Genomic DNA, 14057 nt, shown 5'->3' on the forward strand with positions numbered 1-14057 from the left:
TCAGTGTGTCTCTGCAGCAGTGTCGCTGTTGCTTCTGTGTCACGTATTAATTCAGTCATCACATTCATGTTACAGGATAAATTGGAGCCATCATCTCGACTGAGCTCGGGAATCACGCTTTTATGACCCACCACTGCATTGCCCCTGCAGCCTCTGACTGAAATAGACGGCGGCTGTAAACAGCTATCATTGCCCTTTTATTTGCTTATTTACCGCGCTGCATGCCTCTACTGTTCGCCTCACTCTCAGCCAGCAGCGCAACGCCGAGGCCCAGCTGGGATGCAAATCACATGGAACATCCACTCTGCTTTTTACTATTTGTTCCTGAAGTTAACACGAGAATCCCACTGAGTCTCATTTCACATGATTTTTGGGGCACCGGTACCTGATTTAATATTATAGAGTGAGAGGCAGGGAAGGAAGGAGCGAGAACAAAGAGAATGAGGGAAAATCTTTCTTGGACTTTACTCCATGTTGTAAGTCACACACACTCTGCTCCAGGAACAGGAAGAAAATTAATCTGAACACACGTCTCAAATCAGCCTCATTCTGATGGCGTTGCGTCATATCATGAAGAAGATGACGGCGCACGTGAAGCCATTTATTTAAGAAAGCAGATTTGTTCTCTTTAAGGTTTGTTTTTCGGCAGGAACACGTCTAAAGGCAAACGTGTCTCTATCTGTTCACAAAGGCTGCTGTCAGAGAAGACCAAGACACACATGATCAGCCTCAAAAGGAGATAACAATGCACACACACACACACACACACACACACAAAGGTGAGACAGTAGTTGTGTGAATATTCTGTCTGTTCTAACACCTTCCCACAGCAGTGTCAGTGAAACATGTTCCGTTATTAGTGGTTTCTCTGCATCAGTGAACCCTGCTGACCTTAACTGAAGGAACCGCAGTTGTAATTTACTGCATTATGTGCTGTTTGTGAAATCATGAAGGCCGAGACTTTTATCTTTGTTACTTCTGGTAATGTATGTGAAAAGTTCTTTTGTTTCAAATGAACTGAACTGAAGGGTTGTTCATGTGAGCGCTGACCTGACAGAGAGGGCGGCACTGCAGCAGGATTCACCCTGTTCTTTATGATCAGACTTTATTCATGTACCGGGACACAATGAAGCCTGGAGAGAGGTGCCAGAAGAAGGTGATGAATCTGAGCTGTGTTGATAGAGTAGCATGAGTATCTGAGAGTAGATAGCTGGACGGCGCCGTGAACTAGGTCTAACGACTCAACGATATATTTTGGGAAATGGCCGAGGCACGGACTCGACCAAAGAAAAGACATTCGGATGAATATATGGCGAGGAGGAGAGAAATGGAGAAGGAACGAACGAAGACTCGCATTTATATTGGGGAATCGATTCAAAGGTGGCGAGAACTCCGCGGGCAGAAGGGTTTCCAGTCCGATGCAAACATGGGGGGGAGGGGCGAGCTTGCTCTGTGTTGTTTGGTATTTACTTCGAACGTCAACAGAAGTGACGTCATGCAGGAATGCAGAGTGCACCTTTAACATGCTAAACATAGTCACTATTCATGTTAATGAGGTGATGTTTGGTAAAATCAGGACTAACAGGGGACAGGTTGTGTGAGTCCTATCATGTTTTCAATGACACAGATGCACATTAAACAGGAATATTTGCTTTTAAAGTGACATATCTGGAGTGTTAGCTTTTCCGAGAAAATTTTAGATAGCTCTTAAAAGAGCTGTGGGTTTGTGTGTGTCTGAAAAGATCCTTTGGTGCACAACATCCTGCTGCCATGACACTGCACCCCCTCCACTCAAGTAGGAGCAGCAGGTCTCCCTCTGTTGGCTCTACCTGTGCTGTATGCTGGAGGGCATCAGCAGAAGGAGCTGGTGTGACATCCTCCTTTTAAGTGTTTTCATCCTGAGGAAGTTGTGTAACACACACGTGGCCTTCACACACACCTCAGCCAATGTCTTGGGTGGGGGGCAGGTTAAAACTGTTGATGGTTAATGATGGTTCAAAAGATCAGTTTAGAAAGAAAGAGAAGAAGGTGAAATGAAATTGAGCAGGGTGTTAGTGGATGAAGTGTTGAGGAATACAGGCGCTGTCACCTGTGGTACGTTCAGGGAATTGTGAGCATTGGTCCGTGGTGTTTCGCCTGATCTATGTTCTATGGAGGATTTTATATTGGATTGCAAATTTGTACCTTTTGATAGTGACTGCGTCATTCTGAAGTACCGCTGAACCAGTGCAGCATCGAAACTGAGTTCTCAGACAAGTCCGTGGTATTCTCCCCATTGCCTGCAGTGTTTCTTAATGCCATGCTCCCAACAGCAGCGGACACCATGTTGCTACATCCCAATGCAAGGCATAGACAATGGCTACAAAACAATGCTAGCAAATCAGCATCCATGTCTATAATGTTCCGGCAGCTTTCGTTAGTGTTAGCGTAAGCATCAAGCACATCCGCCATCAAGAGGCAACGCAGCACATACGTCTCAGAGCTGTGTTCAAACAGAATTCATGACATGTAACTTGCCATTGGTCAGTTTTTTGCAATTTTAATGGACTTTCAGAAGATATCTCATCACTTCCCTCCATGACCGCTGCCCTACTTATCACACTACACTGCTCAGACTGAAGAATCGAGCGCCAGTGTCATTGCTCCCTTCTCACAATAAAAAAAATAAAAGGATTCCTTTATGCTGATTTTGAAATTTGATCATTTGTCTATGGAGGACACCAGGTGTGGGGACTGTGACTTTGTAACGGTTTGTGGCAGAAACAGAGGTGTTAATGGTGTCCTCATGAGACAGAGACATGAGACGTGTTCAGAGTAAAGGGGCTGTAGCTAAAGCAATGAGCCACAACAAGAAGAAATGCAACATTCATGTGCAAATGTCTGTTAAAATAAAAAACTAATCTTGAGAAGAGTTTGAGAAAAACCCTGATCTCTCCAGGCCGCACGTTATGAAGAGTGAGTGCACTAAGAGCAGCAGCTCTGTCGGTTTCACATCCCGTTCAGATGTCGAGCTGTTTAAACTTTTAAATTCATATTTTAAACCATGAGAATGAGTGAGTCTTTAACAAGCTTATCAGAGCCAGAGGGGAAAGTTGCTGTTTAATGTGAGAGAGATATGACTCACTGGATAACACAGGGATGTTACACTAAATACTTCGACATGGTGTTAGTCTTCCACAGCAAAGTCAAATTCTAAGAGTCATCAGATGACCTGGTGCCCTGTAGTCAGTGAGCTCATCTGTCCTAAATCTACTCTAGGAATGACTCGATTTATTTTACAATCACGCACAAAAGAAAATAGACAAAGTGTAAAAGTACACATTGGGTCATTACATCGCCTGTATAGACAGCTGGGTTGTTTATAATAGAAACGTATCTGTTCCATCAGATGCACATGAGATGCGAAGGAAACACACACATTAGGCGATGACACAAGTTGGTCAAAATCAAAGCGTAATCAGAAGATAAACTTACTTAAGTCAAGATCTCAGAGTGATGAGAAAACACAACATCCTTCAGTATGAGTCTAAGAATGAGAAGAGAGCCTTATCCCCCTTTAAACTAGAGCTAAGAATGACCAGGACCCCCAGAAATCCCCCTGCCCTTAGAGCTGGGTCAGTCTCCTTTAACCTGGACCTAGCAATGACTGGAAAGCGCAATCTCCTCAAGACTATACCTGGTCTCCTTTTGCCCAGAATTCTTTAGTCTCTATCTACTCTTTCCTCTTACTGTAACAGTGTAACCCTGTATCCTTTTGCCAAAACTGAGAGGGACATGAAGGTCAGGTCTTCTTTTGCCAGGTCTAAAAAGGTGGAGAACAGCAAAATAATGCCAGAGTTTCCTGTCTGCCTTTCTCCCCGTCTCCCACCACCTACTGATAAATTGTTTGAAAGAAGTCCAACCGTCACATCCATTACGCCATTGATGCATCAGCAGTTAGTGCTGCCGTCGCCAAGAGCAGGAAATGAGCCTCGGTACGACACAGAAGGAGGTGAAGGAAGTCAAGAGAAGGAGGATACGTAGTGAGGGATTCTGGATGGATGACAGTGGGAGGAAGGGACGGGCGATGAAAGAGAAAAGTGGTGGAGGAGAGAAATATGAGGACATGTCACATTGTACACTTTTTTTTCCTGATTTGTCACTGCAGTGGTTTGTCCCTGGAGAAAAAGAGGGAGTTAGAGCTGTGGGAGCGAATGAAGAGAAAGAACAAAAGATGCAGGATTTAAAAGGGGAGAACGGGGTAGATGGAGAGAGAGAGTAGGACATTGTGAAGTGAGGCCTGGTGGCTGAGGATCTCAGGGGACGAGCCTGTGGGCTTTCAGAGACAAACATTAATAATGAAACCCTAATTCCCCCTGTCCTCCTTTCTTTCTCTCCTCCTCTCTGTCTCTCTGTCTGTCATTTTCTGTGTGTCTCCATGGCTGCCTTTATTTCGCTTAATCTCTTTTCCTTTACACACACACTTCTTTTCCTCACCCACTTTCTTGCCTTGTACCAAAAACAAGCTCCTTATTGCAGTTCCAGTTATTAACTTCTGCTGCTATTTAAAATGATTACAGATAGTGTGTATGTGCATGCTTGTGTGTGTGTGTGTGTGTGTGTGTGTGTGTGTGAGAGAGAGAGGGTAAGTTAGAAACTATGTCTAACATTGGCACAATTAAACTTTTTCTACTTCTCCTAAGTTGTTTTCTCATTCAGAGTTTTCTTTATCGGCTGTACGCACTCACATCGTCAATAGAGTCGTGATCTAAAGCAGTTTTCTCGTATGGACTCTGAGAATCAGATCCAGACATTGCCCTATCACACAAGTAGTACGCAACAGCAGATTGTCTGTGTCAGACAGGTTCTCACCCTCTGGAAATACTCGTTTGGTTTAGGCGAGGAGTGGCGCTTGGGCAGAGCGTGCAGGAGGCAGGACAGAAACATCATCAACATGTCCACTCGCTTGCTGTGAATTCTCCGGACAATGACCGGCTCGATTCACACAACAGTTCAATCAGACATTTGTACCAGCGAGCCGGCGGGGTAAAGTCCGTTTAACGTTCACTCCAACTGTTTCGGACGTTTGCATTCTCACATACGGCTCCTCATTCCTCATTCGTCACACAGTCTCCGGGAGTGTTCTAGTCAGACTTTTATGGCTCGAAGCATCACACCACTCTTCAGTGTCGCAGTCAGAACAGGCAGCCTCAGACGAAGAGTCCATTTCGAGCTGGTATCAAAATTGTATATATCTGGATGTGGACATCAAAATCACCTCTTCATCTGTCATCCCAACCAAGCTTGAGAGAAACCTGGATGTGATATTTGATGACCAGCTATTCTTCTCTGACCATGTTGCATCCGTCTCCAGGTTGTGCAGCTATGAACTCAATCATTCAGCCTTAACCTGTGATTCTGTGATGGTGGAACAAGCTACCAAAGTCTGTCAGAGCAGGGCGTCCCCTCTGTATCATCAAGATTCATCTCTTCAGAGAGCACCTCCTCACCTGACACCTCTAACACCCTAATGCCTAACTAGCACTTACTGTGCACTTTCACTGCACTTGTTTACCTGATCCCCTTGCACTTTGCCTTATTGAATAGATTTAGCAGTTAGTACTTACTTCACTGTCTCCTACTGCTCTGAAGCTTTAGTGTACTCCCTCACTTTTAAGTTGCTTTGGCTAAGAGTGTCTGCCAGATGAGTAAATGTAAATGTAAAATGTAAATGGATAACTTATCTGGATATGGTAGGGTTGTGAAATTTATGAAAAATGCATTTCACGGGATTCTAGTGGACTGGCAGGAATGCATCTGGAAGTAGAGAGGGGCCGTTCATCTGTGATAGGAAAAAAGGAAAAGCACAGCAGCTTCACTCCAGGAAACTCCCAAGGGAGCACTGTGACGTTCAAGATTACAGTCACGTTAGCATTGGGGGTAGCCAAGCTAGTGCTAGCAGTATAGTTAAGAAGTCTACTGATAAGTAACCTACAGATGCATGTTGATGTTCCTCCACTCGTACTTTTGCTGTCCCTTTAGACTGTCCTGCATCACTTCCCTATCATTTGTTAACAAGTCTGCCAACTCTGCTGACCTACTTTTGAAAGTAGTTTCGAATTAACCTTTATTATTACCAGACGTAAATGCAAAGGCACGTGATCACATTATTCAGACGAGGCATCCAGACACATATCACATGTTACAGCAATTGCTTTTCATTTGCACTTTTGCTTGACTGATACAGTACACCTTAAAGTTCACATTCAAGTGTATACCGCACCATTTCATAAAACTGCAGTTGAGAAGGTCAACTAATCTCATCAATCAGCCTCTCCTCAAACTGACCCGTGTTTCCAGCAGAGCCGCCAGCTTGTGTGGGTCTTAACAAACATGTAGTTATAAAAGCTGGGAGGTGCCTGCCATACAGACAGTTTCAGCAAATGTTTCCTAGTGCTACAACAGATGCATTAATCACATGGTAAAAAGTCTTATGGGCCATCCGCATGGTGCTATTCTACAGGGTGTGGAGACAACTTTTTGGCACTTTCGTTGACACATGCAGAACAAACTGCAGAGGGTGGAAGTAGGGGAAACAGATCTGTTTTTTGGTGATATTAATAGATCCAATAGTTCCTAAAATAGCCACAACACTCGTTTAGGTGAAGGTAACACCAGTGTAGAGCAGGACATGTTATTCTCATATGAGAACATCTTGAAGAAGCAGCCAATGGGAGGTTGTATTAAAGCCACTCTGAAGGAGATAGTACTCTTGGATCCATATGAAGGAAAGCAGTGCACTTCTTCTGGGCCAACATCCAAACACAAGTTGTTAGTGAGCAGGAGGGAAAGCTTGGAATTGGAAGAGGGGCCTCTATCTAGCAGCCGGTCCCGAACACCTCCATAATCAGCTCTTCATGCATCATGGTAACATTTGTGTGTTGCATGATCAATCACCACAGCAATGTAAGTAAACAGAATGAACAATATATTTGTATTTCCCACCCGCTTAAGGGAATTATCTAAAATTGTTCAACATTTCATCCACAGAAATGGGTTTCTTGGGAACAGGATTTGCTCATGTGCTCGATGAAAGCACAGAAATTGAACAGCCTGTGTTTTGTTCTATGTGCTTTTGCTGTGGTCCAAGCAGGCAGGCAGTGTAAGTACAGATCCCAGTAATCCTTCACACCAAACCTGATAATTAAATTCAACTAGCCAACAAGTGTGTTTTTCAAAATCCAACTGGACATTGTGTTTGTGTTTGTTAAACCCCTAGGTTAAGTGTGTATCACCAAATCCAGGAGAGATGAGGTTGTAGAGAGTGGAGGGAGGGAGGGGAGGCATGACAGCAGTCTTGGCAGTCTCTTAGCTGTTGGATATGGTTGCTGGCGGTGGATGTGTGGTAGTTTGCTTTAGTTTGTCTTATACACAATGAAGCAGTTGGTTGCTCTCTTAAATGTATCTACACTGATGACTGCAAGTAAAAACTTAAGTCTCTGATAGTTTTACCTTTTACCTAAAATAGGTAACCTTTATGAGATATGCTGCAGTTTGATGATTTAATGCATATTTATCATTAATGTGTGCATAATTATGTTTCATTTGACAGTGAGGTGGATTATTCGGAGCAATTGTTATTGTTGTAGCTGTATCAAGCTAGCAGTGGTTGTTGTGTAAATTCAGGGGCAGAGATTTTTATCAGGAAATAACGACTTCCAGTGGACAGTGAACACACTGCGAGAGACAAGAGGCTGTCCAGATGGCGCAGCAAGGGTAGCTTACTCTTAAATAATGCAATGTTGTTAGCCTACACAGTAATCAGTCTGGCCCTGACTTACAAAACTGTAGACAACATGAAAGTATACAACAGTAGTAGAGCCAGCAAGCAGCAGTGGCCTAGTTGTAGCTGCATGTTGCAGTAGCTAGTAGAGGCTGTTGTGTTAGTAATTGTATTAGTTGTAGCAGGACAAACAAGGCAGGTAGTGCTTGTCCAGTTGAAGCTAAAAATATACATTGATTAGAACGATACTAAAGTGAAGTTGTATCTCTCCTTACATTTGATCTCAGAACAGTGTTCTGTCCCATAAAGGATCTGGAACTTGTTTGCTTTCATCTTGTAATGTAGTGCCCTCTTGTGGTGGCAGCAGGGTATTGTCTCGGAAAGCTAGCTTGCCTATCAGCTGTTTGTATCTATAGTTTCTGTCATTTTAATGGGTGTGACTGTGTCCCTTTGATAAAGGCTGGAGCTTGTCTAGTGGAGAGGTGAGGATAATCCTGGGATCTTTGACGAGTGACTAGCTTTAACCAAAGTGTTTCAAGCTGTCCTTGACTCAGCGTCCGGTTCGCACGCATTATTATACACATGCAGATGTGTGTAGAACATGAACTTGTGCAATAGAAAATTACTGCACCAGTTCTTTCTCCATGAGTGTCACGAGGCAGGAGTAGAAAGTAAACAAGCAAATTAAGCTTTGATTTATGATCGAAAATCAATGATTCTAAAATGTAAATTGTCTTATTAATTATTAATGCCGTAGTTGGTTGTTGCTCTGCTTGTCTATCTATAAAAGCCATTGCGAACCACTGAGTCAGTGTTAGCTTTAGCAGTTGCTGTAGCTAGTAGTGGTTGCTGCAGTAGTTGGAGCAGTCCCCATGTGGTATCAGTAGCAGTAGCTATTTGGCCTAATAGTCAAGCAGTAGTCTCAATCACAGTTGTCAGAAGTCCAAAGTGCACCAGTGGTGTACGACTCTGGTCAAAACAGGAGTGTGATTTTATCTCAGTCTATTCAAATACAGTGTGGGTGGTCATGTTGCCGAGCAACAAACAACACTATGCTATCTTTAATGTTAAGGCAAATTTTTTTATGATCTACTGATTCCATGATTGACACTCACTTGTCAGCTGAGCATTTCTTCTGTGGTCCCACAATGCTAACACCGATCAGTATGTGGTTAGCCAGGGTTGTGGTTGGCTCTGTGAACTCAACAGCAGAAACACACTCCTGGTTCCTCTGAATAATCCAGACCTCGCTGCTGACAGTTAGAAACAAGTTCCCAGTGAAACCTGTTGACAGCAGAACAGTGACAGTGAAGCCAATTACAACCTGTAAAACTGATATATCTACAGGAAACAGTTTCTTTCTTGTTTGTGTTTAACATGTACAAAGCAAGTGGACTTGATTGTTCCCTGCTGTCTCTGTTAACTGTCCATCTTTCTTGTCGTCCCACCATGTGCTTAATAACAGTGATTTTTCTGCCATTTCAACAGCACGTCATTCAAACGTATCTCATCTATCTAACAGGCATGTGTCCATTAAACTTGTCCACCTTTTGTAGTCTGATGATTTCATTTCCCCGAACCACTTCACTGTGACTTGGTTAAGAATAACACAAAGCAACAAAACAGGTTGTTTTTCTGTGCGTTTTAACAAAGGCGTCACTGCAGAGGTGGAAGATAATTTAAGTGTTTCGGAAGAGACTTGTGTTTTTTTGGTCTTTGGTTTTATTGATTTTCAGCCGCCATGACAACAATGATGCTCTAATTGAAGACATTGAAAATGCATGTGTTACTGTGACATCACACACACTCTGAGTTCATATGTAGAGGGCCTCTGAGAGCTTGTTGATTGCTGCTGTTTGTTTCTCCTAATTACACCGCACTTGTTTTCTCAGTATCTCTTCAGTGCTTTTCAACTTTTCTCCTCCCCCTTTGTCACTTTTATCACCTTTCTCTTTCTCCTGATTTAACCTCAGTGTGTTTTTCTCTTTTTTTCTTCAGTGAATTAAAACACAGTCTAGTGTGCAATGCTATTATATTACGTGCTTCATAAGTGTAGATAACTGGACACTGCAGCAGCAGAGGGTACAAAATAAAGCAGGGAGTTCTAACAGAGGGCTGGCTGACTTAGACAGGAGTCTGATGGATGGTTTGGTCTCTGTGTTCAGTGGGCAGACTGGTCTGGGATGTGGTTGAAGTGTCTAAAGAAATAAAAATAATTTAAATGCTGTCTTCTATGAAAAATACTGCTATGTGATGATCACTGTATCTTACAGCAGATCTGTCTTTTTGTGTCCCACAGGTGGGAGGGAAGGACAATCCTGCTGTTGAACCCATAATCCACGGCCTGAAGGGAGTGGTGCATCATGGTGAGTGGCAGTCCCAGTGCCCAGTCACACAGGGAAACGTAGCTAGAGTTTTCTGAATGTATATACATTAGCCATGCATTAGCACCCAAGGTTTTAACCTCTTTTAGCTCATTGTTATTTGTTCTGCAGCCCACACATTCGCTGCAGGGTGAATGTGTGGGCTGTATGAGGAGCTTATTTCATTTCAACGTCCACATTCAAAACAGAATGTGTTGAAACATATACATACTGTATATCTTAAAAAGATACTTTATGTTAGTTCTTCCTTTAATCTGCCACCCGTATATATATCAACCTGAAGATAAGAAAATAAGCACCTCATCAGTACCAAAATTTAACTCGTTATATTCACATCACCCAGTCAGACTAGTATGTAGCAGTCGATAAGGAAAGCTTTGACTTCACTTCATTTACTGTACGTCTGAGGAACTGCCAATCAGCTTCCATTAATGTGAGGACTTTAGAACCATTCAGTTCAACTGATTCATTTCAGTTTGTTACTGCATTTATCTACTAACTTTTACAGCCGAACAATATTTCAGTCCTGGTCCATGATATATAAATCCAGATCCAACTCCAGATCAGCTTACAAACCGACGAGGCATAATATTTGAATTGTAAATTTGCTTAGGTAATTTCCTCACTGTACTCAGGAAGGGTGTGAATTAGCATGGTAAATTAGCATTGTTAACTGAAGCCTTATCACTCTGAGCTATGGTGGCATTATGTCCAGATTTTACATCTTCATAGTGACTGCTACAACACAGAGCTCCCACAGGAAAAGGGGGCAACATTAAGGTAATGGACAGTAGTAGAGAATTCATCTCTGATGAGAGTTAAACATTAACATAAAACTAAATTGATACAATATAAATATTGAATTAGAATGGGTAAATGTGGAACGTGTGTGTGTGTACGTGCAAGACATCCCTACAATATCTCACAACTTGAAGGAAGAGTGGGTGAAGACAGAAAGACTCTAGGCTAGCCAGTTTGCAAGCTGTGATACATGCCAAAGAGAGAACTTACTTAATTGGGTGTCCTAAAGTTTACATGCACTAATTTCTATTTAGTTTTTGGCTGAACCACAACAGTGGCTTAGTGACTTAGTCGGAGTTTTCACATTGGCTATGGCTGTTTTAAAATAAATTGTCACTAACAGTTTTTCACAGTCTTCAGTGTTGCCAACTTAGAGCATTTGTCAGTAGATCTAGAGACTTTTCTTTCGATAAATGCACCTCGGATCAAATCTAGTAACTTCTTGGACAAACCTTTGCTACTTAGAAGAGAGTAACCATAGTTCTACCCTCTCTGTGTATCTACTCTGTGTTTGGTGATGTTGTCAGACGTCATAGTGGTTATACAATCAGGATTTCAGCAGCAGCAAAGCAGCAGCTTGGAAGTGACTGCTGGTTAACATGTACTCTTAATGGGCCACGTTTCAGTCACTGTTTCAAACTTCTTCTATTCCAGCTGACACTATAGGCTGAAACCAGCTGACACTAGACTGAAACCAGCTGACACTATAGGCTGAAACCAGCTGACACGAGACTGAAATCAGCTGACACTAGACTGAAACCAGCTGACACTATAGGCTGAAACCAGCTGACACTATAGGCTGAAACCAGCTGACACTAGACTGAAACCAGCTGACACTAGATTCAATTATAATAGGAAGTTAATGTCAGTTGTTAAGAAACGTCCTCAACTTCACTCACTGATCATATGTTGTCCAGCCATACACTAGGTTTAGTCTTGTTTGTGTTAATACAGCTTTCCCTAATCCCCAAAGTAGTGATGATGCTTTATGTTGTGAATCATTTATTTCATGAAAATAATATAATTATCAAAGTTAGGGTTATTGAGCAGGGAGCATTTAATATGATTGAGATTTTGTAAATATTTGAGTTCTATTGTTAAAAGGAAATTAATATGAGGAGTTGCGAACTGGTGGGGCTGGTATTTTAAACGTCAGCCATCAAGAGCAAGATCACTCATGAACTGGTTAGTCATTTCTGTAAATTGTTAGCTCTGTCTAATGATGGCTTCATGATTGTTTTGAAATGTCCTCCAATTGTTATTGGTGAGTCAGACAGATTTGACTATGAGGTGACAAAGGTGTGGAAGAAGAGGATGAGTCATCATGATTTCGGTGATTGGGTTGTTGGGTATGTGACAAATTGCCATTCAGGATCTGTGACGGTGTCGTAAAATAATAAAAGAGATATTTTTGCATCATAAAATTTCTACCCCTTAAATTGTGGTGTTCTTAACTTGTGATATATATCTGCATATATCTGCCTGTAATATGTGGTTGATTACTTGAAGCCTTTTTGCCTGTGAACCAAATCCACAGATGTTCAAAGTTGCAAGTTTAAGTGAGTTCATGGTGACAGGATGGGGGAGTTTGTTTGACAGAACACAGGGAGTAGAAAAGGAAAAACGAACAAAATACACAAACATAAACTTAAAGTGAAAGTCAAAAGGTTCCTGGAGAAACTAAGCTGCATGTTTGAGACAAATGTTTATAGGAAGTATTTGAGATGCCTAAGACAGTATTGTATATCATTAATCCACTTAGCTGAATGTATCTTTATATTCTTTACAGAAACCACACATACACACTTACACACACAAACACACACACACACACACACACACACACACACAGACATTTGGACATTTTTACATATTAGACTCTGAATGGATATTTAATCTGCAACACATAGCATAAATCTCATTAGAAGTGCTGCCATTCTCTCCGACAGACTAATTACACTAGTGGATGTGCAACCAGCACATTAATACTTCATTCATCTCCATAATTCATTGCAGTTATTAAAAATACTATTTACATTCATATGTGCACATATTTACGTGCTGTCCTTTCTTTCTCACCTGCTGCTCGTCTCTCCTCTGCCTGATCGCATTCCTGTTTCTGTAATACAGCAACAACCATCTATACTTTTCTGATAATGGTTATACCTCTGTGACAACTAAAATTACTTTCAAATATATACAATCATTTCTTCCTCTCACTTCATTTGCACAGCTTTCACTTACTATCTTTTTAGCACCAAAGAAGTGCTCAACCTCTCCTCCCGTCCTGTCACTCATGTTGAATTTATTAATACATCATGATCAGAAAAAGACATGTAGTTACAATGAGGCAGTTAATTATGTAGTTCACTAATCTAAACCAGGCGTGTTGGCATTTTGAATGAAAGCAAAATATATTTTTTTAGTGCGCTACGTAGCCAGTAACCAGTTTGCTAGCTAGCGTCAGCTAACTTAGCTCACAGTAGCCGATTAGTTGACGTATTCTAAAGTTGAGAGCAGTAAAACATTCAGTTAATCACTCCTTTATTTCATGTCATTTAGGAATGAAATAATCCGGTCAGCACAGTCCAGTGAAACACAAGAGGATCCAGTGGAATTTTTCTGTGTTCATGCTGGTTCTTCGCAAAGCTACATTAGCTACGGCTAACGACTTACACAGACTCCGTCCACTCTGTGCTGCTGTCTCTACCGGCTGTGGTGCTGTGTGCGTCATGTTCAGGAAAGGAAACAACATTATCCAAGTTAGGGGTGTGTGATATATCGTATTAGATGACATTTACATTTAAAGGGTTAGTTTGGGTTATTTGATGGTGTCTTATTTAAGGGAACCTGAAGAAAGCAAATATCAGTTTAATTTTCAGTTGTATCTTGAATATTTTCACCACTTTATCCGTCAAACAGCCCTTTCCTTTGGAACTACAGTTTTGAACTGTTGAACCACTGTATTATGCATAAGCACATCTATGACCCGCACTGCATTACACTGCAGATCAGCTGTTCAGCAGTTTGTGAAAGAGACATTATGACAGTGGAGACAGGAGAATACCTTTATGATCCAGTACACATAAGAACTTCTGGAAATGGAGAAT

General features: G+C 41.8%; 1 protein-coding gene across 1 annotated transcript in view; it reads left to right on the forward strand.

Moving 5' to 3' along the window:
- Positions 1-14057, forward strand: part of LOC147818051 (receptor-type tyrosine-protein phosphatase gamma-like) — an 88190-nt gene that overhangs the window by 37114 nt on the left and 37019 nt on the right. The window contains exon 4 of the mRNA XM_087178918.1: positions 10062-10128. Within this exon, the coding sequence (XP_087035044.1) occupies positions 10062-10128 (67 nt within the window). The remainder of the gene's footprint in view (positions 1-10061; positions 10129-14057) is intronic.

This window comes from Seriola lalandi, unplaced genomic scaffold (assembly GCF_002814215.2).
Source record: "Seriola lalandi dorsalis isolate HSWRI2012SDOR001 ecotype SW California unplaced genomic scaffold, Sedor1 jcf7180002054748, whole genome shotgun sequence".
In the NCBI taxonomy this organism is placed as follows: Eukaryota; Metazoa; Chordata; class Actinopteri; order Carangiformes; family Carangidae; genus Seriola; species Seriola lalandi.